This window comes from Suricata suricatta, chromosome 8 (genome assembly GCF_006229205.1).
Source record: "Suricata suricatta isolate VVHF042 chromosome 8, meerkat_22Aug2017_6uvM2_HiC, whole genome shotgun sequence".
NCBI lineage: Eukaryota > Metazoa > Chordata > Mammalia > Carnivora > Herpestidae > Suricata > Suricata suricatta.
The window spans coordinates 1,353,833-1,381,340 of NC_043707.1; the positions used below are offsets into that span (position 1 = coordinate 1,353,833).

At 61.1% G+C, this 27,508-nt stretch overlaps 2 protein-coding genes and 1 long non-coding RNA gene across 3 annotated transcripts; 1 reads left to right on the plus strand and 2 right to left on the minus strand.

Annotated features, from left to right (window-relative positions):
- Nucleotides 1–500: 500 nt before the first annotated feature.
- Nucleotides 501–3,296, minus strand: IGFALS (insulin like growth factor binding protein acid labile subunit). Its single transcript, XM_029946098.1, has 2 exons — nucleotides 3,223–3,296; nucleotides 501–2,357 (listed from the first exon to the last, which is right to left on the minus strand). Exons 1-2 carry the CDS (start codon nucleotides 3,236–3,238, stop codon nucleotides 517–519), a joined length of 1,857 nt encoding a protein of 618 aa, XP_029801958.1. The 5' UTR covers nucleotides 3,239–3,296; the 3' UTR covers nucleotides 501–516.
- On the plus strand, nucleotides 2,639–6,792 carry LOC115297914. Its single transcript, XR_003911520.1, has 3 exons — nucleotides 2,639–4,593; nucleotides 5,779–6,054; nucleotides 6,407–6,792. It is a non-coding gene; the product is annotated as an uncharacterized LOC115297914 (long non-coding RNA).
- Nucleotides 6,793–8,898: 2,106 nt separating this feature from the next.
- On the minus strand, nucleotides 8,899–27,490 carry HAGH (hydroxyacylglutathione hydrolase). The gene is made up of 9 exons (XM_029946107.1): nucleotides 27,274–27,490; nucleotides 24,755–24,930; nucleotides 24,172–24,236; nucleotides 19,781–19,898; nucleotides 19,105–19,213; nucleotides 16,913–17,016; nucleotides 16,604–16,705; nucleotides 9,483–9,562; nucleotides 8,899–9,185 (listed from the first exon to the last, which is right to left on the minus strand). The coding sequence occupies exons 2-9, from the start codon at nucleotides 24,857–24,859 to the stop codon at nucleotides 9,086–9,088; spliced, it is 783 nt and encodes a 260-aa protein (XP_029801967.1). The 5' UTR covers nucleotides 24,860–24,930; nucleotides 27,274–27,490; the 3' UTR covers nucleotides 8,899–9,085.
- Between the last annotated feature and the right edge of the window lie 18 nt (nucleotides 27,491–27,508).

Genomic DNA, 27,508 nt, shown 5'->3' on the forward strand with positions numbered 1-27,508 from the left:
CATGCTCCCCTGCGGGCAGCCCTGGCCCTGAGGCCCCTGGAGACGCTTGGGTCCAGGGTGGTGGCCGGGTGGGGGAGGCACGTGCGGTCGGGGAGGCTCAGTCCCTCCTGCCGTGGGGGCGGGGCAGAGCTGGAGCAGGGGAGAGGAGTGAGGTCCAGGGCAACCTCCAGTCCCCCTTCCTGGGGGTCAAGGGACGGGGACAGGTGCGCCAGGGATAGATGCTTCTGGGTGTGGGGAGGATGGCGAAGGAGGCGCTGCTGAGGGGGTTGTCTGGGAGCAAGGACCGGCGTCCCCGCTGGCCGGGAAGAGAGGCCACCTCGGCTGTGGCCCAGCTTCCCAGGACCAGGGCCCATCGTGGCCGCTGCCTGAGGAGGACAGCTGAGGTGCCGGGGTGATGCCAGCCCTCAGGTGCGGGGGCGGGGGAGGGGCGGGTGCGGGAGAGGGACCCGGGGTGGAACTTGCCCCTCCCCCTCCCCCAGTCGCACTCCGGCGGCCGCACGCGCTGTTAGATTGCTTTTAATTGCCAGCGGGCACGTGAGCCAGGGGGCAGCAGTGAGCGAAGTGGGTCTCGGCCACGTCTCGCAGGTCGAGGCCGGCGACGGCGGCGGGGCTGGCACAGGTGATGTTGTTGTAGGCGAACACGGGCTGCTGGCCCTCGTCGCCCTCGGACGCGGCCCGCACGAAGCGGGGGACCACATCGGGCTGCCGCAGGGCCAGCGCCCTCAGGGCCCGGAGCGCGCAGCCGCAGTCCCACGGGTTGCCCTCCAGCCACAGGCGCTCCAGGTGCTCCAGGCCGGGGGCGCTTGGCTCGAAGGTCCGCAGGGAGTTGTTCCGGAGGCTGAGGTAGCGCAGCTGCGCCAGCGGCGCCAGCACGTCCTCGGGCAGGGCCTCCAGGCGGTTGTGCGACAGGTCCAGCCAGAAGACGCGCCGCAGGGGGCTCAGGACGTCCGCCGCCAGCGCCGCCAGCCGGTTGCCGGCCAGGAGCAGGTACTCCAGCTTGCCGAGGCCCTGGAAGAGCTGGCCGGGCAGGTGCGTGAGCCGGTTGGCGGTGAGGTCCAGCTCCAGGAGCTCCGCCAGCCCCCGCAGGCCCTGCTCGTCCACGGCCGCGATGCCGCTGTCCCGGAGGAAGAGCCGGCGCAGCCCCGCGAGGCCGGCGAAGGCGAGCGGACGCACGCGGCCCAGGCAGCTGCCGTCCAGGTGCAGGCTGTGCAGCCGGCCCAGGCCCTGGAACACCTGCTCCGGCAGCGCCCGCAGCCCGTTCCCCGACAGCTTCATGACCGCCACGCTCCGCAGGCCGGCGAAGGCACCCGCCTCCACCTCGCGGATCTGGTTGTGGTTGAGCGCGAGCACCTCGAGCTGGCCCAGGCCCTCGAAGGCCTTGTCCGGCAGCTGCCGGATGCGGTTGTGGTCCAGCCGCAGCTCCTCCAGGAAGTGCAGGTCTTTGAAGGTGCGCGGCCGCAGGCCGGCGATGGCGTTGTGCGACAGGCGCAGGACGTGCAGGCCCAGCAGGCCGGGGAAGGTGTCCTCCAGGAGGCCGCCCAGGCGGTTGTGCGACAGGTCCAGCCAGCGCAGCGCCTTCATGCCCAGGAAGGCGCCGGGCGCCACGGCGGCGATGAGGTTGTGGTCCAGGTACAGCTTCTGGAGCCTGGGCAGCTGGACGAAGACGTTGGCCTTGACTCCGCGCAGCGCGTTCCTGCTCAGGTCCAGCTCCCGGAGCTCGCCGAGGCCGCAGAAGAGCGCGGGCTGCAGGTAGGCCAGCTTGTTGCCCGCCAGCACCAGCTCGCGCAGGCCGGCCAGGCCCTGGAAGGCGGCATCCGGGAGCACGGCCAGGCTGTTCCAGCCCAGGTTGAGGTCCCAGAGGCCGGCCAGGCCCTGGAAGAGGCCCTCGTCCAGCCTGCCCAGCAGGTTGTTGCTGAGGCCGAGCGAGGCCAGGCCCGGCGTGTGCAGGAAGGTGCGGGCCGCCAGGCTGCGCAGCTGGTTCCGCTCCAGGTGCAGGTGCTGGAGGCCCTGCAGGCCGAGCAGGGCCCGCGGCTCCAGGCTGGCCAGCCCGCTGCCCTGCAGGTTGAGGAAGCCCAGGCTGGAGAGGTTCTGGAAGGCCGCCTCGGGGATGGATGAGAAGTTGTTGCCATCCAGCCACAGGGCTCTGGCGCCGTCCGGAATGCCATCGGGCAGCCGCGTGAGGTTCCTGGAGCTGCAGAAGACGCTCAGCGCGTCCGAGTAGTCCTCGTGGCCGCAGGTGCACACGGCCGGGCACTGCTGGCTCACGGCCTCCTCCAGAGCCCCGGGCTCCGCTCCCTCCAGGCCGCAGGGGCCCAGCACCACCCAGGAGACCAGCAGCACGGCCAGGGCCGGGCCTCCTGCAGGGAGAGGGGCCAGAGGAGGTGAACCTGGGGTGAGCGAGACACGGAATGTTCCAGGCCTCCGCTCGGCACTGGGACGGCAGACGCTGCCCGCCAGGCCATGGGGAAGTGGGAGCTGAGAGCCCACACGGGGCAGCGGCCCTCCGGCTGCAAGCCGACCGCCCTCTCCGCCCGGCAGGGCAGCCGTGTCCCTTCCAGAAGAACCCTGACCGTTGAGCTGTGCGGCCGCCTGAATCCCCAACGTGGGCACTCGAGCGAGGCTGGGCTGCCAGGTGGGCCCGGCGGGAGCGTGAGGGGGCTCCCTGGGGCAGGCCCTGAGTCGGGGTGGGGGCTGGTGTGCTCGCCACCCCGAGGGCCAGCTGGTGCTCCCAGATTGGGGGCCCTCAGGTGCGTGTTCCGTGGCACGTGCAGGTTCTGTCCAGGACGGAGTTGGTACCAGTGTGGGGACGGGCAGAGTCACAGGGACCCCGGGCCATCCCCTCACCTGGGCCGGGGGCGTTTTAGGATGAAGGGCGCTGGGCCTCAGAGCAGCACCACCCAAAAACCTCCATTGAGCCCTGGGCTGCCCGCAGGAGCGGCCTCTCCGGCCCTTGGGAGGCTCGGGGAGTCAGTGAGGCCAGAGGATGCGCCAGCGCCCGCAGGGGCACTGAGCCCCAGGGGGTGCGGCTCACCCGTTCCCTGCACCCCCGTCCTGGGCCCCAGGGCCAGAGTGGAGGAGGACAGAGGGGACAGGCGCTCTGGGACCCCAGCGGCAACACTTCCCCCATCGGCCCTTACCGAACTGGGGCCACCCCTGGCGGGCTGGGCTCACAGGCATGGCTGTCCCCAGAGCAAGGGGCTGGGGCGCGTGGGGGCACCTCACCTCTCTTCAGGGCCATCCTGAGTACAGAGCGGACTGCAGGCTGACTGAGCAGGGGTGCGTCTGCCGTGGCCGGCTGCTCCTGCCCTCTGACTTCCCCAGTGCCGGGCAGCCAGCACCCTGCCGCAGGCCAGCCCAGCCCTGCTGGCCCGGGTTCTATTAACCCTCTCACGCCCGGCCGCCAGTGTCAGCCCCACATGCCCGCGGTGCACTCGGCACAAGGGAGAGGCGGGCGAGGGGGGTCCGCATTCACCCCAAAACCACCTTCGGTGTTCAAGGTGATTCGCGGTGCAGCTCTGAGGGCCCAGCGGGTCCCCTCTCCTCCCCCTGCAGGGCTGGGCGGGGCAGAGCTGGGGCAGCAAGCGTGTGGGGGGCGGGGTTCTCCTGTCTTCCCTGCAGCAGCCTGTGCTGGGCTGGTGCTCGGGACCATTTGGGGAGGCCGGGAGAGGAGGCCCCAGTGCTCGACCAGCCCCCCGCCCCCGAGGGGGGCCCCCACGGGCAGCTGTGGGGGACCTCCCTGCTCTGCCGATGGCCACGTGGGAGTTAAGACTTGGGTCTGGCATGCTGACCACCCCTTCCCTCCCCCTGCCCATTTCCTAACAGCCTGGGTGGGGTCCTCATTAGGACTCCCTGGGGCTTCTGCGACCTCAGGGTCAGTTGGTGTCTGGCCACGCCTCCTCCCCCAGCTCTTCTAGGAACACCTCGGGCGGCTGGCCACCTTGTGTTTGTTTTCCAAAGCAGTGCCTCCCCCTCCCGGGAAGGGCGCACAGGGAGGCCCAGCCTTGGGGGCCAGCCTTGTGGCTGAGAGGCCTGCCTCCACCTGCTCTGGGACCTCTGCTGTCCCTAGAGCCATTGTGGGGGCATGGTCCCCTCGCTCTGCACAGGATGGTGGCCCAGTGCCTGGCCTGCGGGCAGCCCCAGGTCAGGCCGGGAAGAAGGCGGACAGCAGGGCACTGGCCGCTGAGCAGGCAGAACCCGGCCGCGCCTTCATCCACCAGCCTCTGCTCTGCCTGCCCGGATGCCCGCTTCCCCGGGGGCTGGCGGGGTGTGGGCCGGCCTCCCCCCGGGACCCTTGGGCTGTGGAGGTGGCGCCAGAGGCAGGGCCTGCCGAGGTTCGGGGATTGCACTGTGACTCCCCCTTCAAGCCCGAGGGAGGTGGCGGGCTAGCAGCCCTGTGGAGAGGGCAGTGGGCAGCTGGGGCGCCCCTCCCCAGCCTCCCCCACTCCTCGCCCCTGCGCTGCCCATGCCTGGGGGTCGGGGCAGCTTTATCTTTCCCTTTATCGAGCTCCGATTGATTTCCAGGCCGTGTCTCAGCCTCTGTTCTGAGAAATTATAGATCTGCCAGGAGAAAGTCCACGCCCAGAAATTTACACGGTAAACACTCGTTTACACAGCGCAAAGTTCGGACTCAGCATGTTGGTGGCCAAGGGCCACCGGCAGGGAGGGTGACATGGGGAGGGGTTTCGTAGATTCCAGGCAGGGCCTGGGTGGTCTGTTTTCTACACTTTTCTTGAGAACTCCGGGGCTGGGCGTTTCAGCAACACCAGCCTGTCCCCGGCCCCCCAAGGCGGCCTGTCCTGGCTGCCGGGTCCCTTGACGCGCCCGCCACGCTGGTGGCTGGCCACCTGAGGGTCTCCCCGAGGTGTTCGGGGCTGTCTGCGCACCAGCCTCGGCCACTGGTCTCACGGAGGCCAAGCTGCCCTGGCGTCCGGCTCGGGCCTCGGGTCGCGACACTGGGTGCTCTGGGCAGTGAGCCGCACGCCACACCCCTGTCCTGGCCGTTCCCGGCCCTGAAGGGGAGTGACGACGGCCTGTTTCTCAAATGTCAGTGATGTGGTGGCGGTTTGGGCCCGTCAGCCGGCGGACTGTCCCGTTTTGTGAAGTGCGTGTTTGGCCCCCGCCAACCTCGTTCAGTTCCCGGGCGCTCTCGTCTGTATTTTAAAGCTGCTTCTCTGGGTACACCAGGCATGTGTGCGTGCAGCGTCCTGCCCGCCGTCCCCTGCAGGGCTGCAGAGCTGGGTGCCTCAGGTGCCGGCAGGAGGGACAGCAAGCCCAGAGTCCCAACTGCACAGACCCTTGTGCCGTCACGTCCCCTGTGGCACGGGAGCCAGAATACACCATGGGCGTGAGCGTGGACACGGCGCTGGGCTCTGGCCGTGGCGGGCTGCCCTCAAGCCCGGAGGGTGTGGGGACATGTCCGGGCTCACGGAGCAGACTCCCCCCGCGCCCGCGGGGCCCCTTGCAGTCCCTCACGTGTCACGAGAGCAGCTTGTCCAGCATGAGTCAAAACCAGAGCCTGTCAGGTCGTGGGTTATGCTCAAGTTCATGGGGGAAGGGTGTCCTCACCATGTCGTCAGTGCTCCCAGAGACCTTGTGTCACAACCTTCCATCAGCCTTGTTGGTTTTTTTCCTAGATGGTTGTCATCTTCTTGATGCTGATGCCTTTTTCTCCTTCTGTGGCCCCCCCGCCCCCCCCACCCCGGTCCAGGCCGGAGGCCCCGGGGGCGCGCAGTGTTAGCTGGTGCAGCGCCTTTACCAACGGCTCTTTTCCTCCAACAGCCTTGTGACTCGTAGAAAGTGCACAGCCCTGTGGTTCGGACAGCGTGGCCCCCCCAGCCCCAAGCTGCAGGGCCCCATGGGCACTCGGTGGCCTCGGCGTCGCCCACAGCGGTGCGTGTGTCCTTCGTGCCTCTTGGGCTGAAGGTCTGTTGCCCCGGGACCCGCCCCCGCCACGGTCCGCTCACCGGGCTGTCCCCGCTGCCTGGCGCGGACGTGGGCCTCGTGGCTGCGGCCGACTCTCGGGAGCAGAACTGCGGGTTCACACGGTATGAACGTGTAAGTTCTTAAGAATTTTATTCTAAGTGAGCTGTGTGCGCAGTGTGGGATCTGAGCTCAGGACCCCCAGCTCGGGCGCACGCGCTCTCCTCAGGGCCAGGCGCCCCTCACGCCTAACTTGTAAAACCCTATTCTCAGAAGTGTAACACCGTGAGCAGCGCCTGTGGGGGCCGCCCTCGCCCCTGCGTGTCCGTCCTCACCTTCACGGGCAGGACGTTGGTCCGAGTCCTGAAGTTTTTAAATTGTTTTCTGAGTTCTAAAACTTTGCATTGTAGCTTACCAATTAAAAAAAAAACACGTCTTTTGAAATGTGAAAGTTTAATGAAATCCCGCTTACTGTTTTTCTTTCCAGTTTTCACGCTTTCGTGTTTACTGAGACCAGAACGTGAGCGGCGAGCGGGAGGCAGAGCATCCCAAGCAGGACCCATGCTTGTCCCACAGCCTGGCGTGAGGCTCAGACTCCGGACCGTGAGATATGATCTGAGCCAAAAGCAAGAGTTGGACACTTAACCGACCGAGCCACCCAGGTGCCCCCTGTGCTTCTGATAAGATAATTTCTACGTATTTTGCTGGTTGGGGTGCTCCTGTGAAAGAAAGAATCTTAATTTGATTCCCAGGCTGTGAGTAGCACGTGGACTACAGTGCATTTCTCTCACTGATCCCGGGTCCGGGACGCGCGCCAGCGTCTGGGTTCCTTAGGACCCGGTCGCTGGGAACAAGGAGAGGTTTGCTGCCTCCTTTCCGGTCTGTGTCCTCCCTCTCTCGTTCCGTCCGGGGCCCCCCTGCGGGCCCGCTCCCGGGGGCGGGGGGTGCACAGGCGAGGGCCGGCACAGTGATGCTCTGGGCGGTATCCACCTCCCGCCCCCGGAATCCGGGTTGGATCCGGTGATCCGGGGACGCGGCCGCGGTTAGGGGAGGTGCTGACGGGCTGGATCGTGAGACGAGCCTGGGCTCTCCAGAGGGACCCAGGACGGCGCGAGCGGGGGCCGGGGGGGGGGGGGGACACACAGGAAGGCGGCTCGGACGCCAGGCTGCAACACGAAGTCCCATGTTTGAAAGTTCCCAAGAGGGTCTTTTATCCTGAGGCCACCCCCGTCCCGGCAGAGAGACCCCAGCTCTCCGCCCCCACCCCCCACCCTCTCCCCTCAAGTCTCCCTCACAGGGCAGACGGACGGCACCCAGGAAGCCAGGCCGCAGAGGCCTAGGAAATGCTGCGCAACTGCCGCCCAGGAGGGCGGGAGGTCGTCGGGCCACCGTGGGAGCGAGGCGTGGAGAGGGACTGCAGCGTGGCACCCCAAGCCGGACGCTCGGGTGGGAGCCCCTCCCCCAGGCACCGAGGCGGCGGACCCACCGCAGGTGCGGGAGCAGGGGCACCCAGACCCCTGCAGGAAATGGAAAGAGGGCGTCTGGCAGAACTGGGTCCTGGCGTTGTGGGTTCGAGCCCCACGTCGGGCATGGCGATAAATTGTGTAAAGAAAGAAAAGGAAGACAGGAAGGAGGCGGCCTCCCCGAGCGGCGGCGGAGCGGGAGTCACAGCCCCTGACCGTTCACAGCACGCCCGCCCAGGTCGGAATCACCACCTTCAGCGTCCCCGTGTCACTGGGTCATTTCCCAGAAGCAGGCAGGACAGCGAGAGTGCGGCCACGTCCAGAGCAGACGTCCCACTGACACGCGTGCAGAGAGCCCCCCAGACCAGAGGAGTGAGTGACGAGGCCCGGTTCCCCGTGGGGGGACCTCTGGCCACACCTGTGTGTCCCGGCACCCCTCGAGCCCGGCCTCTGGGCTGCAGGACTCACCGATGTGATGGCGACCCCGAGGGCGCACTTGGGCGTGGCCTTCCTCCGCCCCTGCCCCCCACCCCGTGAGCACAGCTGGACCCCCACAGCCCCATGCTCCCCGCTCGGGTCACACCAAGAACCCCAACACCTCCTCAGACAGCCACGCCGCCAGGCCCGGCTGGCAGTACAGGGTGACACGATGCGGCATCTAAGAGGACCCGGAGAAACCCCATCCCAACACACCCCGCGACGCGGGGCACCGCCAGGCCCAGGAGCTCAGGCTCCACCTGAGGCATCCTCCCCTTTGGACGAGGGTGGCCACTGCCAGCACCGTGGTCTCACGGGCAGCCGCAGAGCCAGGACCTGGACAGGTGGCCTTGGCGATCCGAGGCCACCTGGGGAGAGTGGCGCGGACGACCACGGCTGGACAGAGAAGGGGCGACCGGGAGAGCCTCGGGCACAGTTCGTCACGGATCAGAGCCCAATGGACAGTGTGTGGGGGCAACGGAGGAAGGGTTGGGGACACCAGCCATCCAGCCCCAGCCGTGCCCCTCCCCTTCCCACCTCTGGGTCCAGAGTGGCCGTGGGACCCCAGGCCCTTGTCACTCGTCCCCACCTGGGCTGAGGCTCGGTGTGACCAGGGCCCGCCACGCTCCCCCAGCCGGGGTCGGTCCTGCGGCCACTGCCCGGGGGGCAGGCCCCGCTCTGGGGCAGGCGGTGCAGATGCGGCAAACCTCCGGGGGCAGCAGGGTGCCGGCCACCACATCCGACAGCTGCTTCATCTGCATTGGGCACAGCGTCCACGCCTGTCCCTGCGAACGGCCCAGGACTGGGCAGCCTTCCCCGGAACCGGGGCGCCGCAGCCCAGGCCGGAGGGCAGGGCTCTGCGACACTGTGAGGAGGACGTCACAGGACCGCTGAGAGGAGGGGACAGTGACACCCACCGGCATCCAGTGAGCACAGGGCAGGGACAGGGGCCAGTCCTCCCGGGACACGGTGTGAGGCTCACACGGCGAGCACAAGGGGCCACCGGCGGCCAGAGAGAACACGCAGTGTGCACACAGCGTCCAGGAATAGCACTCTTTCTAGACTTCTCTCATAAATATGCATTAGAACATCTGGCAACACAGGCCAAGGGCTCTGAAATTAACTTAAAATTAAACCAAGGCTGAATTTCCTGCTAGCAAATTCACCTGAAACATCCAAACACCCAAAATGTGCTTGAAGGCGGGGGCACGGCGGCCGCGGGCGCCTCAGTCCCGCGGCACCTTGAAATGGTCCTTCTCTTTGCGGATGGCCCTCATGGTGGTCACGGGGTCCGTCTCGCCGGCGTGCTGCTGCACCGTCTTCTCCCTGCGGAGGCGGGGCGGGGGGCTGCTCACTGCCGCGGCCCCGGGGCGGCACAGGTTGGGACGTTCTCAGAAAAGGAAATGCCAGGGCCCCCGCGAGCTCGCGGGTTCCTAACCGTGACGACCTGCTGGCGCCCCAGAGATCGGGGACGCAGGCTCCGTGCCGGCGCCTGGCAGAGCGCCCAGGGACTCTTGGGGACCGCGGCCCGCCCACCGACATCTGACTGCAGCGTCAGAAGGGCCCCCGAGCCTCTGCCAGGAGCCCCTGCCCACAGAGACCCCGGCGGCCTCCCAGCCTCACCTCACTCTCAGGAACGGGTTGTAGGTGAACTCCTCCGCGAGGGTGGACGGCACCGTGGGCTCCCCGCTGCCGTGCTTGTCCTGCGGAGCACAGGGGGCACTCACCGTGGCCAGACCCAAAGAACATTTCCAAGTTTCTCCTAACGATCTTAAGACGTCGTCCAGCTCGGGAGGTAAAGTGACCAGGGTCAGGTGCAGGGACAGGAGGTGCGAGCGCCCCGGCCACCAACGAGCTGCCCCCCTCCCCGCGCGGTCCTGCAGGTGGAGGGGCCACGAAACTTCCACGTTAATAGAAGTGTGTTCCACATGATAGAACCACCAGGAGAAATGCAGGAGACACAGACCCTGCACCAAGACCGGTCGTGGGCCGAGCAGAGCTCGCTGCTTGGAAGAGCAAGGTGACAGGTGCCCGCGGTCCCTGCCCTGGGCCGACAGCCCCTCTCGGCAGTGGGGAGCTCTCGCCACGGGCTCCCCCGGAGAGAGACCCAGGACGAGCGTCTGGTCAGGATGCTTTCACTCCCCATCGACACCGAGCAGGGCAGGCGGGGCGGAGACGCCGGCGGTGCACTGTCCCCCACGGACTTCCGCGGGGTCGCCGGGTCACAGCTGGGGGGCTCCGCACCCCCACCAGGCCCGGCCCTTCTGCCGGGCTGACCTCGAGGGCCGCAGGGTCAGAGCCTGGACCGCAGCTGTCAGCACCCACACCCAGGCCTCCTGACCGCACAGGGCCCTCAGACCCGGGGTCCCGACACCACCCCCAAACGTGCACAGTGGCGGCAAGAGGGATCCGCTGCTGCTGGCGGGCCGAGTGGCGGGCCGGCGGGAGGTCAAGGTGAAGGCTCGCTAAGCTCGGACCCAACCCCTCGGGTGAAAACAAGCTGGTGTTAGTTATACTCCCCGCCTCCTCCAACATCCACTCCTGCGCGGAGTCCTGCTCCACCTCCTGTGAGGGAAGGAAACAGGTCAACCCTCCCAAGGAGAGTTCTAAACCACGTCCTCACTTGTACAGTCCGAGGACTATACGGTCAGAACCTTGTAGACAGCCTATTACAATGGGTGTCGGGGGGCTCAGTCCGTTACCAAGCGTCCAACTTGGGCTCAGGTCATGCTCTCACGGGTCGTGAGTTCAAGCCCCACACCGGGTCCCCCTCTCTCCGCGACCCCCGCCCAAATAAACACTACACTAAAACGAGTGTGAACGCGGCGCCGCACAGAAGCAGACCGCGTGCAGGCGCTGCGGAGCTGTGAGAGGGGGGCACACGGGCCGGAGACGCGGGCTGGCCTCCCGGACCAGGGCGGCAACACCATTTCTGGGTGACATCCACACTCTAGCATAGTGTGATTATTTAACAGAAAAGGTGGATGGACAGTGACAGAATAAGTGGAGAAAATGTTAGTAGCAGAAGTTAGGTGTTGGGCGCGTCATCACGTAAATTTGATGCAGACCAGTACCCCCCTTTTTTGGACCAATGGTCAATACTGGTAAAAGCTTGACCAGAAAACTCAAAATTAACTATCACTCCCATCTGTCTTCTAAGATCACTAAGTTCACTAGGGAATTGCTTCGACTTTTGTCTATGTGTAAAAATTCCCACAATAAAATGCTGAGGGGCGGCCCAGTCCGTCCAGGAGCCAGCTCTGGATCTCGGCTCAGGTCATGGTCACGGTTCACGGGCTCACGTGCCACATCTGTCATCGCCAAGCCTGCTTGAGATGCTCTCCATCTCCCTCCGCCCCTCTTCTGCTTGTGCTTGCTTTCTCTTCCTCCCTCTCCAAATAAATAACGTAAAATAAAATATTGAAAAGGCTAAAACAGAGTCTAACACAATTCAGTATAACTCCACATTTCAAAGAATTCACAAGGAATTCCTTTTAACCTTTCAAATCAAAGATAATAAAAATACAGCATCTGGAAATGTGTAGCATGTTCCTAAAGCAGGCCTTGAGGGCAAGTTTTTAGCAGTAAGTGCTTATATTAGAAAAGAAGAAAGGTCTAAAGTCAATGACCTCAGGCTCCATATTAACAATCTATAAAAATAAGAGCAAAGTGAATCCAAAGTAAGTAAAAGGGAGGAGTTTAAAAAAGCCAAAATTAGTGCAATGGAAAAACAAGAAAAATAAAGGCAAAAGTTGTTCTTTAAAAAGATCAACAGAAGTTATAAGAATGATCAAGAAAGGAACAGTGCCAACATCAGAAAGGAAACAGGTGACATCACTAAATATCCAACAGATTGGGCGGGAGGCGGGAACCATATTGATCCAAAAGTACGAGCTAAATTATAAAACTTGCAAAAAGAGACAAATTTCGACCTTGGGTCAAGCAAGTGTCTCTTTGGTGGAGACAAGTATGAACCACTAAAAAAGTCCACATGCTGGGCTTTATCAAAATTAAATGTTTGTTCTTCACAAAACGTTAAGAAAATGAAAGCCAAGCCACAGAACAAGAGACACTATCTGACAAAGGACTTGCATCAAGCATATACTTAGCAAAAAAATTCTCTTATCAAAAATAAGAATTCAAATTTTTAAATGGCCAAAATATTTTCATTACACAAAATGGCTAAGATGCTGTGCAAAATGGCCAATAAGCACATAAAAAGCTGTTCATCGTGTTTAGACAGGAAGGAAAGGCAGATTAAAACCCCGACGGGGCTCCACGACAGCCCAGTAAAATGGCTAAACCCGCAGCACGACGGGGCGCTCACTCCGCTGACGACCTGGCAGTTTCCTCCCGAGCCAGACGCGCACCTGCTCGCGCCGCCCCGCGCCTTTCCTCGGCGCCTGGGAAGGCGGGTCCGCCGGCGCTTGGGCCCAGAGTTACTCCACCTGGAGGCCACACGGATGTCCGTGGACCAGTGAACGCGGAGAGCAGACAGCGGAATCCCGCTCAGCGGTAGAAAGGAACACAGCGCCGGCACAGGCGGCACAGGAGTGAGTCTCAAAACCCTTCTGCTGAGAGAGTAACAGCAGAGTGCATGACGCATCTTCCGTTTACATGAAATTTTTTTTTTTTACATTTATTTTTGAGAGAGAGAGAGCATAAAGAGGGGAGGAGCAGAGAGAGAAAGAGACACAGAATCGGAAGCAGGCTCCAGGCTCTGAGCTAGCTGTCAGCACAGAGCCCGACGCGGGGCTCGAACCCACGAACCGTGAGATCATGACCTTAAGCCGGACGCTTAACCGACGGAGCCGCCCAGGCGCCTCTACATGAAATTCTAAAACCACAGACTGAGCTCCAGTGGCACCCAGGAGATCACCCAGCAGACCAGTCCTTGTCTGGAGCCTCCAAGGGAATGAGGCGTGAAGAAGCCTTCAGCGGGGCTGAAATGTTCTGGATCTTCATTGTAATGGTCTTCGTGGTGTACATTTGTGTCAGAATTCGCTCAGTCGTTCACTTGAAACTAACACAGTTTATTACATGTGAACTAAGCCTCAACAAAGTTGACATTCAAGAGAAAAACGGGTCAATAAATTTGAAAGCTTTGACAAAACGTACACAGTTCCTTGAAAGACAGAATCTGCTAACAGAATGGGTTTGAAAAGATGTAAACATCTAATAGCCCTATATGAAATAAAGACGTTAATGCCGACAAAATCTTTCCGCCAAAAGAATTCAGCATTCACACGGCTCCACTGGTGAATTCCAGCATTAAAGGAAGAAATAGTATCATCACAGAAAACTTCTTTCCGAAAACAGGAGTCAACACTTTGCAAATCACTTTGTGAGGCCAGCTTCACGCGGACACGAGACCCGACACATGAGAAAAAAAGCACAGGCGAGCCCCCGGGAGCACAGACACAGCCCCGTGACGGAGCGCAGCAGGAGGAGGGTCTGTCGAGGAAGCAAGGTTGGCTTAACGTGTGAAGGCCACGGGGGAAGGGGGGCACCTGCCTGGCTCAGTCGGCTAAGCACCGGACTCCAAGCCCCGCACCAGCATGCAGCCCTTTGGCGTTCTCTGCCTCTCAAAATAAATAAACTTCAAAAATAATTGTAACCAATTTACGCACTTCCGCACATTAACAGTGAAAGAAAAAAAATAGTTACATAATAGATGGAAAACCAAATCGTTTCACAAAATTCAACACCCACTCATGATTAAAACTCTCCGAAAACCAGGAATAAAAGGGAACTCCATCAACCTAAGAGAGAAGACCACGACAACCAAGACCCCGCGGCCAGCGCAGACTTCCTGGCCCCGCGCCAAAGGCGCCCCCGCGCCCGCCGTCTCTGCTCGCCCTGCACTCACCGCGGCCAGGGCGGTCAGGCCAGCGCGCTCAGTAAAAGGAATATAAACTGGAAAAGGAACAAAAGTGTCTCTCCAGGCCGAGGACGTGACTGCGCGAGGGGGTCTTCGCGACGACGCTGGACTAAGGGCGCTCAGCAAGGTCCCGAGGGCCCAAGATCAAGATCCAAAAAGCATCTCTAGCTCCGAAGGCTTCGACGACAATCGTTTTCAATAAAACAACAAAACCCTGAAGTCCTTAAGGGTACATTTAACAACGCGGTTTCTTTAGCAGCGAAAACTGTGGAACACTGCTGAGAAAAACTAATGACCCCAATGCCCGGAAAGTGACTGGCACACCTCCGCGCTCTCCCAGGGTCTGTTGCAGCGCAGTCCCAATCGAGAGCCAAGCTGACGTTTTTGTAAAAATTAACAAGACCCTAAAATTGCTACGGAAATGCGAAGCACGTCAAAGAGCGAGACGAACCTGAGAGAAGACCGCAGCGAGAGGACCCCCCGCAGCTGCGGCCATCGGGACCGTCTGCTATCGATGGGGGACAAGGCCTCCAGAGCAGCAGCCGCGCGAGGGGGCCTCCGCTCCACCGAGCACAGCCGCCCAGGTCCTCTACCGAGGACGGGCGCCGAGCAGCTGGATGCCTGCAGGCCAACCTCCCCCCCCGGCGACCCCCCTGGGAGGGGTCACGGGCCTGAGCGGACACTTGCGGGACCGGATGGCTGAGACCCGACGGCTCTCAGGAGAAAGCAGCCCAGTCTTTGTGGCGAGGTGTGTGCAAAGACTGCTTCGGACACAAAAGGTGTAAAAGAAAATCTCAGTAAACTGAACTTCACCAAAAGTATCAACTTTTATGCCTAAAAAGACACTGTTTAATAAAAAAGCAGGCTACAAACTGGGAAAAAATATTTGAGGTATGTATCTGGTAAAGGCTTGTTTCCAGAATATATAAGGAATTCCGGCAACCCGGTAAGTCCAGTTTTTTAAATGGACCGAAGATTTGAACACTTGACAAAACAAGACCTGCGAGAGGACAGCAGCCACCAGAGCGATGCAGCTTTAAAACCACCAGGGGACACGGCTACACGCCTGTGACGACGGCTAAAACCCAGAACGGCGACAGCACCGCACACGGAGCCACGGGGGCCCACGCGCCCCGAGAGCCAGCGCCCAAAGGTGCCAATGGCAAGGCGGTCGGAGAGCTTCGAGTCAGACGCGTCACGCGGCCCGGCGGCGCCGCGCCAGGTCTGTGTCCGCGGCGAGACGCGCGCACCGGTGGTCTCGGCCACTCCATTTGCAGCAGCAACAAGCCGGAGGCGGCCCGCGAGGCCGTCGCAGTGGACGAACTGCAGCACACGGCGCGGCGCTGCTCAGCAATGAAGAACAGGAATGAATCTCCAGAGGTAACGCTGAGCTAAAGAGACAGGCGCGACCAGTGTCCTATGGCTCCGTTTGTAGGAGACTCCAGAACAGAGTGACCTACATGGCAGAGAGCAGATCTGCAGTTGGGGGGTGAACGCAGAGTGACAAGGGAACCTTCTGGATACGACTGAGGGGGGGCCTCACACAGGTGCACACAGTCAAAAGTCATTGGACCCTGCACTGCTCACTCCAAACAGAGATGTTGTATCAAATGGGAATCATCCTCAGTTAAGATTAGGTTTTATTTTAATGCCTTTTTTTTTTTTTTGACACAGAGAGTGAGCAGGGGGAGGGGCAGAGAGAGGGGGAGGCACAGAATCCAAAGCAGGGTCCAGGCTCTGAGCTGTCAGCCCAGAGCCCGATGCAAGGCTCGAACCCATGACAGTGAGATCATGACCTGAGCTGAAGTCAGACGCTTAACCGACGGAGCCACCAGGCACCCTAAGTTTTTTGTTTAAAGTAGACGACTATGAAGTGAATTAGTGCAGTGTGAATGGGGGTGCCCGGTGGCTCTGTCGGTTGAGCGTCCGACTTCGGCTCCGGTCATGATCTTGCGGTTCTTGGGTCTGAGCCCCGTGTCGGGCTCTGTGCTGACAGCTCAGAGCCTGGAGCCTGCTTCCGATTCTGCATCTCCCTCTCTCTCTGCCCCTCCCCTGCTCACATTCTCCCTCACTCTCAAAAACAAACATTTTAAAAGCGTTCTTAGATAAGTAACAGTAGGTAACCATGAAGCGAATGAGTTCAGCACGCACAGGCCGCGGTGGACAGAGCGGCGGGACCGGCTCCACACGAAAAGGAAACCACGGACTCCGCGTGCGGCACGTCTACAGGGCGAGTTTGTCAGATCACTAAAAATACTCGCCTGCGTGCACTGAAGGAAAAAAGCGGGGGATGACGTTTATCAAGTGCTAAAGGTCGTGTCTGAATTCTCACAGGGGTTACCTGGGGAGCCCGTGCCCCAAAACTGATAAAGACGCTCAACAAAAGCAGGTGATTTACTAAGAAACAAAACTCCAAGGCAGCACCTGTCACTGAACGGAGCCGAGCGAGGCCTCGGGGTTTGTGTGACACCATCTGCCCCACCTGCAGCAGCGTTTCCAGGTGCCGACAGCGCCTGCAGGACTCGAAGCCACCCGGCCGCCACACCGCAGAGCCCCCGGGGGTCAGCACGGGCCGGGCCGCTGGGGCGGATCCCGCTGCCCGCCGGCAGGTGCGCCTTCCCCCACCAGCAGGCTGAGGCGCTCGCTCGTAGGCCCCCTGCCCTGAGGCCCAGGGTGTGGGGCACAGATCAGGGCGCCGCAGCTCCGGTCCCGGCCCCACGGTGTCAGCAAGGGTCTTGACGCGCAACCTGGACTGGACCTTCCCGGAAAAGCGCCTTCCGCCCGCGCCCCGACAGCGCAGCTCCTGGAGAGGCAGCCGGGGGCCACGGACCCGCAGGCGCACCCCGGAGCGCACCCCACTCACCCTGGCCCAGGCCAGTTTCTCCTGAATGGCAGCGTTGTCGGGCTCCACGTGGCGTGCGAACTTGAGGTTGTTGATGGTGTATTCATGGCCACAGTACACCCTCTGAGGAAAACACCAAACTGAGTTCCGGGCGTCTCGGCAGCTCGAGGGCGGGCCTGGGTTAGCGGCACGCACCGCGGTGCCCCGAGGACAGCGGACACTCTGAGGGTACGTCAAACGCTAGACGGCACGTTCCGGACAAGCTGGGCCCTCCCGCTCTTCCCGACACTTGGGGGGCTGTGTGGCCGGGGGCTCCGCGGGGCCACCCACCGTGTCTGGAGGGAGCCGGCCCAGGACCTCCAGCAGGGCCTTGTACATCTCGTCCGCGGTCCCTTCGTAGAACTTCCCGCAGCCAGCCACAAACAAGGTGTCGCCTGCAAAACAGGGCAGCCGTGGGCAGGGGGGCCGCCAGCAGGACACCCCGAGGGGCTGAGGCAGCTCCTGCGCGAGGGTCTCGGCTGTGCCGCCCGTGGCCGCACCCACAGCCAGCCTCTCCCCGGACCCCCGACAGGCCACCCGCGTCCCGGCAGAGAGACCCCCAGCCCTGAGCTCCCATCCCCCAACCTCTCCCCTCAAGTCTCCCTCACCGGGACCAGCAGCCCCGCAAACGGCTGCTCAAACCCACCCCTCAGGGTCACCCGACTCCTCCCTTTACTGCCCCATCCTGTCACCCGCAGTGCTGAGACCCCCAAACCAGCCCTCGTCCCTCCCAGCCAGCAGCCCTCCCAGCCCTGCCCCTATGCTTCTGCTTTTTTTTTTCTTTCTTTTTATATTCTTTATAATTGCGGTTTTTTGGGTTTGTGTGTTTTGTTTTGTTTTTAAGTCACCTCTATACCCAACGTGGGGCTATCACTCACAGTCCCGAGACCAAGAGTCACATGGCCCACTGAATGAGCCGCCGGGCCCCTCCCTGCCCTCCGCTTACCCTGGGCCGCAGTGCCAGTCGTAGGCCCGAGACCCCCCCCCCCAGGCCGCCTCGCAGACCTTCCTGCCTCAGCCCTTTAGAGGGGCGACCCCCTCCGTGCACTGCTGCTTCCCTCCCTGGCCTCTTCCGTGAGAAGGGCTCCAGCCAAGCGGGGGCTTGGGCACAGTTGTTCTCCACACCCCGGGGACCCAGGCCCAGCACCAGCGCGCCACTGTGAGGCCGTCACGGCGAGCATGGTGCGGCACTGTCCCCAAGACGACAGGACGTCCTAGTCGGGGCAGGACTGGGCTGTGTTCTGCCCACCAGAGCTGAGTAGAACCAGCGAGAAGCCAGAGGCCCAGAGGAGGCTGAGCCACACACAGCAGGGACTTTGGGGCCCAGCCTTCCTGGCAGGGAGCAGTGCCACCTACCTCTACAAGGGGACCTGCCAGATGGCCGGTTCCCACACACCGCGTCCTCACCGTCCGTGCGGTGGACGCCTGAGCTGCACACGGAGGATACCCCCGCCGGCCGCGGTCTCACGGAGTCACACACCATGCAGGGCCTGGGCTCAGGCTGGGGTCTCCACGCAGGCAGCCCCGCCTTGCAAAGCGGGGACGCAGCTTCTCCCCTCTGCGCTGTCCCAAGGGACCTGCCTCACTCGACCCCCAACAGCCCACGCAGCAGACTCGCAGACGGACGTCTGAGGGTCTACACGGCGCAGCAACGACGGGGGTGCCGACACCACAGCGGCTGCCCGCTCCCGGCCCAGTGCCCACAGCCTCCTGCTCCCCGCACAGGTGGACGTGGCCCCAGAGCCACGCAGCCTGGACTCGGGGTCAGGGTCCACGTCTCCTGCTGCCGCACGGAAGACACAGGGAAGGGCTGCGGGCCTGAAAGTCGGCCCGCTGAGGGGGTGATGGCTTCACGGGCAGCTGTGGGGACCCCGGAGGCCCCGTGCAGCCCACACTCGGTCTCCACTTCCCTCCAAGGTAACGTGTGACGTCCCCAAACCTGCCCCCGGCTGCCGACCGAGCCCAGCCGCAGAGGGGAGCGGAGCAGGTCCCCACCCGGACCCCCACGCGCCCCTGCGCTGCCTCCGGCTCCCGCAGGGCCTGCTCCCAGCTAGGGCCGCTGTGCTCCGCCGCTCCGGCCGACCGGGCCCCGCCAGCAGCGTTCTCCCACCTTCTCCCCGAAGGGAAAAGCCCGGACTGCTGGGGAGGCCTGCCTGCCGGCCCCTCGAGCAGCCCAAGGCCAGGGGGCTTCCAAACAGCCCTTCTCACTCTGCCCCGCGGGCTGCAGGACACCCCCACCCGCCACAGCCCTGCCCCCCAGCAGCTGCAGGCCCCCCCTCGTGGCCCTCCACCACAACCCTGCCCGTGGATAGTAGCCCCCGGCGTGGCTCCCCACCACAGCTCTGCTCCTGAGAGCTGCAGGCCGCCCGCCGCCCGCCGCCACTGACCGGCTCGGGAGGCCTGGCTGCAAGCGCGCTGCGTCTCTGCCCGGAGCGCTCGGACGCCCCTGCGCCACGGGGCGCACACACCCCAACGCTCCTCACCTGTGAACACGGCGGGTGGCTCGGAGCTCCCGGGCTTGCTCACGAAGTAGCAGATGTGGCCAGAAGTGTGGCAGGGGGTCGACAGACACTTGACATTGAGCGACCCCACCTGAAACAAAGCACGCACAGCATGTGCTCCCTGCATGTCGGGGGGGCCCCCCGCAAGGGCTCCGGGCAAGGGGACCACCGACCCGGAGCCTGCTTCAGATTCTGGGTCTCCCTCTCTCTCTGCCCCACCCCCACTCACACTCTGTCTCTCTCCCAAAAATAAACATAAAAAAAACCCTGAGAAAGGGACGTCCCCTCATTTAGCCACACGTCATCACATCCAAGAGACAGGGCGCTGACAAGAGAACCTGACGTGTGCATGCTCCGCGTTTCAACCTCCCCAACTGTCTCAAAACCGTGCCGTCGGCTCCTCCCCACAGCCGGGACCAGCCTACTGGCGCCTGTGACACGCCTGACCGAGGGGCCCGTCCAGGCCTCAGCGGCCCGCGTGGCCTCCACTCATTGGCAGGCTAGGCCGCCCCTGAGCCCAAGCCTTCAGGGGCCCCTCTGGGCCCCTGTGTAGGGGAGGGTACTGCTGGAAGGGGCGGAAGCGCCCCCACCACGCCCCTCCCCTCTAGGGCTTGGAGGCCGGCCACGTTGGCATGCGGTCCATCGGTTCGCTGCTCACCTGCAGTGTAGACAGATGCGTGACCTTGTGAGTCAGGGCCCCGATCCGGTCGTCGCCCCCACACACCTTCAACCCGGGCTCCAACTTGACCAGCTTCTCGTTCCCGCCAGCGTGGTCCCTGGAGATTGGAAAGGAGACCTGGGCCCCTGCTCACCACGAGAGGGGACTGCTTGCTCTTAAACCCTGACCACGTGTCCCTTCCTGGTCACCGCAGAAGTTACAATGCATCTCCCAACCCAGGAATCCGGCTTCATCGTCATTGGACTCCACTGAAAAGAAGGTTCTCAGACATGCCATTCCCAAATGAGGAATGTCTGTGCCCCTGCCCTGTTGCAGGAGAAACTTCTGGAGCAACCGAATGAAATCGTAAACACCTGGGTAACCCCCGAGCCCCCGGAGGATCAGCACAAAGCACCGAGTCCTGACGCCCTGCCCAATACCTGACGCGCTGGGCCGGGGGGGGGGGGGGTGCGCTGCACAGCGAGAGTTTCCAAGGCCTCTCGTGACGCTGACAGGCAGCCCAGACGGGGACCCACTGCTCTGGGCACACGGAAGCTGCCTTCTAAATGGCAATGCCCAACCCAAAAGATTCTGCTAAAAAACCGCTAGAACTGATAAATGAATTCAGTAAGGCTGCAAAATCAGTGTGCAGAGATCTGTCCAATTTCCACACACTAATAACAAAGTAGCAGGAAGAGAAATTAGGAAAACAGTCCCACCTACATTACACCCAAAATAATGAGGTATCTAGGAATAAACCTAGTCAAGGAGGTGAAAGACCTGTACTGTGAAAATTATAAAACAACGATGAAAGAAACTAAAGAAAACACAAAGAAACAGAAGAATATTCCAGGCTAATGGATTAGAAGAACAAAAGGGTTTAATGTCTACACACCCAAAGCAATCTACGTATTCAATGCGATTCCTATCAAAACACCCCCAGCATTCTTCACAGAGCTAGAACAAACAACCCTCAAATCTGTGCAGATCCACAAAAGACCCCGAATAGCCAAAGCAACCCTGAGAAGGAAAACCGAAGCTTCCAGCTGTACTACAAAGCTGTCATCAAGACAGTACGGTGCCGGCACAACAGACACACAGGTCAGTGGAACGGAGCAGGGAACCCAGAAATAGGCCCACAAACGTCTGGCCAACTCATCCTTGACAAGGCGGGAAAGAGCATCCAATGGAACAAAGACAGTCTCTCGGCAAGCGGTGCTGGGAAATCTGGGCAGCGACGTGCAGAACGTACCTGGACCGCTTCCCAACACCCGACACAGAGATAAGCTCAAAATGGATGAAAGACCTAAACGTAAGACAGGAAGCCACCAAAATCCTAGAGGAGAACACAGATGGCCACTTCCCTGACCTCGACCACAGCGATTTCTTACTCAACACGTCTCCAGAGGCGAGGGAAACGAGCAAAAATGAACGACTGAGACCTCATCACGATAAGGTCTCCTCCTGCACAGCAAGGGAACAATCAGCAAAACTAACAGGCAACCCACAGATGGGAGAGGACATCTGCAAACGACATATCGGATAAAGGGCTGGTATCCAAAATTTACAAAGAACTGATCAAACTCGTATCAAAAAAAAACAGTCCAGTGAAGAAATGGGCAAAAGACATGAATAAACACTTTTCCCAAGAAGACATGCAGATGCCAACCGACACATGAAACGATGCTCAACGTCATTCATCGTCAGGGAAATACAGATCAGAACCACACAGAGACGCCACCTCACGCCCGTCAGAACGGCCAAAACAAACGACTCGGGCAACGACAGAAGCCGGCGAGGGTGTGGAGACCCGGGAGCCCTGCGGCCCGGCTGGTGGGACGAACTGGGGCGGCCACCCTGGAAAACAGAGCGGAGGGTCCTCAGAAAATTAAAACTAGAACTCCCCTACGACCCAGCAATTGCACTACTAGGTATTTATTCAAAGGACACAAGAGCACTAGTTCAAAGAGATGCAAACACCCATATGTTTATGGCAGCATTACTACCATAGCCAAGACAGCCCAAGGGTCCTCCGCCTGATAGAGAAGATGTGGTATATAAATGTGTGTGTTCACACACACACGTACACACAACAATGGGATAGGAGTCATAAAAAAGAATGAAATCTTGGGGCGCCTGGGGGGCTCAGTCAGTTGAGTGTCTGGCTTCAGCTCAGGTCATGATCTCACAGTTCATGGGTTCGAGCCCCACGTCAGGCTCTGTGGTGACTGTGCTGACAGCTCAGAGCCTGGAACCTGCTTCAGATTCTGTGTCTCCCTCTCTCTCTGACCCTCCCTGCTCATGTTGTGTGTGTGTCTCTCTCTCTCAAAAATAAATAAAACATTAAAAAAAAAGAATGAAATCTTGCCATTGGCAACAACGCGGATGGATCTATAAAGTACAATGCTAAGCAAAGTCGGTCAGAGAAAGACAAACACCATATGATCTCACTCATATGTGGAATTTAAGAAAAAAACAAACAGGCAAAGGGAAAAAAAATAAGAGAGAGAGGGGAGCAAACCAAGAGACAGACGATGAAATACAGAGAACATACAGAGGGTCACCAGAGGAGACGTGGATAGAGGCCGGGGGAAGAGGTGACGGGGACGAAGCAGTGGGCCACCTGTGGGACAGCCGCGTCACTGGACCGTACACGGGAAGCCGCACGTTAACTAGAATTAAAGTAAAAACCTCAGGGGCGCCTGGGTGGCTCAATCAGTTACACAGCCAACTCTTGATTTTGGCTCAGGTCATGATCTCCCAGTCAGGGATCGAGCCCCATGCGGGGTTCTGCACTGAGTGTGGGACCTGCTTAGGATCCCCTCCCTCTCTCTCTCTCTCTCTCTCCTCTCCACTCTCTCCCTCTGCCTCTCCCTCACTCATGCGCGCGCGCTCTCTCTCTCTCTCTCTCTCTCTCTCTCTCTCTCTCTCAAATTTTAAAATTAAAAATTTAAAAAAGCCTTAAAAAATAAAAACACTCATGTCTTTAAATAAATAAACACACCCGTACATCCACCAACGGGCCGAGGCCAAGGCCAAGCTGGGGCCAGCCCAGCTCACGACACACTCCCCCAAGGGGGTTCTAACCTCAGCCGGGACACTCCTCCAGGGCTCCCAGCACTCCCTGCGAGCAGCCTGACCTGCGCGTCCGAAACAGGAAGAGTGCTCCAGCCCTGGCCCTGTGGGGCTGGAACCGCACCAGCGTGGGCCCAGCGCCCCGGGCCCGCAGCAGGGCTGGCGTCCCAACTCCAGACCAGCCTGCCCAGGACCAGGCGACGGCCCGCGGACGGCAGAGCGCGCCTGCTCATCACCACACACTCATCTACGGAGTCCTCCGCTGGCCCAGACACAGCAGGGCCCAGAGATAACAGGGGCGGGCCCTGCCCCCACCCCCAGGTCAGCCCCACACAGGCCCGCGCCCCAGCACGCTCCCCGCGACCTGCGGGAACACCGCCAGCTCCACGGAGCAGTGCGAGGCAGGGAGGCACGGGCGCCCTGGGGCTCAGTCTGGGGCCTCGTTTGGGACTTGGGGTTCTAACACAAACATGTGACAAACCCCAAAGTGTCACAATGTCAGAAAAGTGACCTGGCGGTTACTTAGCGAGGAGAGGGGCCGCAGTGCGGGGGACAACTTCCAGAAAGAGCAGCTGTGCAGCGGCCAAGGGCATGGCTGCAGACCCGCCGTCAGCACCAGGGGTTAACACCTGACGCCCCCGCAGACACCGAGAGGGCGCCACCACTGAGCCACCTCGGGCCACCCCTCGTGCCCCACGACGCTGGGGCAGCGGGAGCCTCCAGGACGGGCTCTCAGGGGCTAGCTGCCCTCAGAAACTTAATTGGAAAAGAAAATTCAGAGCCAAATAAAGGTTTTCTCCAGCTGTGAAGAGACTCGAGAACTTCACCAGCCCCACAGAGCCCCGCAGAACCCCACAGAAGGCTCTGAGTCCCAAACACGGTGCCTCTTTCACCTGTTCATTCAAATTTCGAAAACCACAACCTCGCCGAATATGGCTGCTTGGTTTTTAAAAACACGAATGTGTAGCCTAGTCTCTTCCCTGGCATCAAAGCCCGTCCCCCGTCACACAAGCCCAAGTCACTGGTGCTGACGGCACGGGACGTCCTCCCCGCGGAGCCCCCGAGTCAGCAGAGCCCGTGGCCGGGGCCAAGGTCACAGGCAGCAGCGCGGAGGTCAGCACCCTCGGGTCAGCCCACGGTCCTGCCCGGCCAGCCGTCAGCCGCTCAGAGGATACAGCAGAGGAGATGGCTTCCAGGACCTGACACCCCAGGCTTCCACCTGTGGGAGGGCCCAGGGGGCCTGCAGGTGCCCGACCCCAGGGACACCGGCCCGGACGGCTGCGGTGTGGAGCGAGCCCAGGTTCCGGAGCGCTCACCAGTGGTGGTGGGTGGTGAGCACTGTAGTCAGCTTCACGCCGTGCTTTCTTGCCGTTTCTACAACCTGCAACCAAACGTGAGTCAGGACGCGCGCCATGGCCACGCTCCCAGCACCGGCTCCGCTGCGGGGGTCCCCAGCGGGGCCCACGGTGTGCTGGGAAGGGCTGGGCCCTGACCTGCCCCTGCCGACCGCCCCCCTCCCCCAGCAGCTCAGGGTGAAGTTGGCCTTTTTCTCTCTTGAAGCACCAGGCAGCTAGGGTCCAGCCATGACCTCTCTGAGCCCCTCCAGGGGAGGTGGCCGCCCCTAGAGGCAGCGCCCGGGGACAGCAAGCCTTGAGGATGGGCAGGCAGGCTGAGGAGGGGGCCTGCTCCCCTCGCCCCCACCCCTTCTCTCCACGTTCCCGCCTTTGCCAGCCCCTCCCCTCAGCGGCCTTCTGCCCCACAGCAGAGTAACTGGACACTAGTTTAGTGGTTTTATAAAAACAAAATGCATTAATTTCCATTTAGCTTCGGCCATGCTGCAAGGACATGGCAGATACGAACGCGAGCGGGGGACGGAGACGTGGCGCCGGGGCCGCCCACCTTCTGGGGCTGCACCGGGTCCACGACGGCGGCCTCCTTGGTCTCGCCATCGATGATCAGGTACATGTAGTTGTCAGTCAGCGCGGGCAGCAGCTCCACCTTCATGGCGCCCTGTTCCACGGTCAAGCTCTTTCTGCAGTCCGAGTGATGGAGAAGGACGCCCAGCAGGGCCGGACCTGCAGACAGAGGGCAGCCCCGGTCAGTGTCCACAGGAGCCCCGGTGCCCCGCCCCCCCGGCCCGGAGAAGTGATGGCAAGTGACTGAGTGTGGGCCTCGCCGTGTCTGCTTTTCTGAGTTCCTTTGGGAAAGAAGAAAATATCCGCAGTTTGCCACATCCGCACAGAATATGCAGAAAATCATTCACGTGTGTATTCACAGAAATCTCTCAGACTGTGACCCTCGCTTTCTTTTGTGAGGGCTCCAGGAGGACAGAAGTGCCAGCTCGTGGCTGTGACCAAACCACTGTCAGCTGTGACCCTGCCCGTTCTGAGGTGTTCACACCTGACTCAGACAGACCGGGAAGAGGGGAAGCCAGAGGCCACGTGCCCAGCGGGACTGCGTCTCGGCACCCCGCCGACCGGCTAACAGAGCCTCCGTCACCGTGTGCCCGCCGCCCTTCCCAGGACCCCAGCCAGGAAGAAAACAATATTCACTTTCAAAGGGCAGAACTGGAAATCTGGATAAGGCACAAAGCCCACCAGTGGCCACAAGCGTTCCAGATTCAAGTCTGCAGGACGCGGCCTCACCACCCACTGAGCCCCAAGACCCTGCCAGGGCGAGAGCCCAAAGCATCCTCCACCAAGGAGTCTGGTGCCAAAATATTTTCAACAGTTAAATGCCTACTCGACCTAAAAATTCACAGAGGCCCCAACAACATTCTAAGTCTTAACATGAAAGAGATGAGCAGCACTCAAGGTGACAGGAGGCGGCCAGCCGTGAGATCCGGGGGTCGGTGCTGGGCTGGGGGCCTCCCCCAGAAGGGATCCAAAAAGCAGGCAGCACCAACCGCCGGACGGACCGCGTCCCCAGGGGCCGTCGCATGCGGAACTCACCCTCCTCAGCTACAGCCAAGGAGACCCGCCGAGTCTCAGCTTTAAAGAGGACACAAAGGTATCCGATTCCCCTTTTCTCTGACAAGCGGCTGCGCGTTTCCCAGGCCCTTCTCTTCATGCGAAGCAAAACAAACGTTTCTGTATCATCAAGTTTCTGTGATATTCCACCTCTGCTAAAGCCCGTACTGTCAGAGCCCAGGAGGGACAGCAGAGCAGAGTGTGCGAGCGGGGAGACGGGGCGGCGGGACAGAAGGCTGAACGCAGGACTCTGCGGCCGGCACCACGGGTGAAGGAAACCCGACTTACAACCTGTGCCCAGGCTTCTCGGGGCTCCCCAGTTCTCCTGGGGGGCCGCCAATTATTTCTGCAGGCACCACCAAAACCTTATTCCTCTTCCAAAAACTGTATGCCTGAGAAATGCTTCCAGCTCACTGGTTGGCAGCCGTGACCTTGGGTATAAGCAGAGGGCGGAGGACGGCGGCCTATGGTCCAGGCCAAGTCCTGAGACCTGTTTTGTTTGGCTTCTGGGTTTTGGGTTGTTTTTTTTTTTAATATATGGATTTTTTTTTAAGTTTATGTATTTATCTTGAGGAAGAGAGAGCACACAGACAGGGGGAGGGGCAGAGAGAGGGAAGGAAATAATCTGAAGCAGGCTCCACCCTGTCAGCACAAAGTTGGACGTGGGGCTCGAACTCACAGACCATGAGGTCATGACCTGAGCTGAAACCAAGAGCGGGAGGCCTAAGCCACCGAGCCCCAGGGGCGCCTGCCCGGCCTCTCCTGAACGGAGACCGCCACACGGCATCGAATGCTGGGACTAGGCTCCGTCTTGAAAGAGGCCGCCACCATCTCGCCAATTCTGTATAGTCCCAGGAAGGCCATCTGCCTGCCGCCCTGGCAGCCTCATGAGTGTCTCCAGGTGGAAAAACAGATGGGCCCTTTCCTTAGCAATGCCAACACCTTGCCCACTTCAGAGCCCTGCGGCCCCCGGTGAGATTTGAAACGGCCTGCTGCTTCTCCCTATTTGGCGCTGTGTGGTCATTCAGGGAATGGCTAACCATCTCCCAAAGGCTCAGATTAACCTACTGCCCCTATTGCTACATCAGCCAGATAAGATGTCAGGAAATAATAAAAAAAGAGATTTCAAGATCAAGGTCAAAATGTTCCATCAAAACGGGAGGGAACACGGGGACTCTGACAGCTGGAAGAGCAGGCCCCTGGAAGCCTGCGCGTCCAACGCCTCTCAGTCTAGAGGGCTAGGGGGTGAGGAAACAGAGACTCAGGGAGGGCAAGGGTCCCACGGCTCCCAGACCGGTTCTGGTTGGCACCAGGTTACCGCTCCGGGTCTCTGCCCTTTGTCTACACCTCAGAATCGTGTGGCCCACGTTTTTCCTGTAGTAAAGGATGGGAACGCGCTCCCGGGACTCTAGGCTCGCCCGGGCGGGGAGGGGGCACGAGGCTCCTTACCGGGCACAAATCCTCCGGCACCCCCTAGCTGACCAGTGACCCACTGTCTTCAGCCCCCGCCAAGTCTGACTCAAGCACTGCGGAGCCTTCTCCCGGCCCCGGGCGGCCTGCCTGCGCGGGGGTTACGAGCCTGTGTCGACAGAAAACAGCATCAGCCCGCGGCGGCCCGGAGCCTCCCGGCCGCCCCCGGCGTCCCCAGCCCCCCTCGGGCGGCCGCGGCGGCGGCCTAACAGCC

Bases quoted from the DNA above. Each gene is read 5' to 3' on its own strand.
- HAGH (XM_029946107.1), bottom strand. From the start codon at position 24,859: ATGAAGGTGGAGCTGCTGCCCGCGCTGACTGACAACTACATGTACCTG. The intron at 17,017-19,104 runs GTGAGGAGCGTT...CCTGTTTTGCAG, and splicing joins GCCACCCGCCGTGTTCACAG to GCGACACCTTGTTTGTGGCT. The intron at 9,186-9,482 runs GTGAGGCTGGGA...CCGCCTCCGCAG, and splicing joins AACCCGTTCCTGAGAGTGAG to GGAGAAGACGGTGCAGCAGC.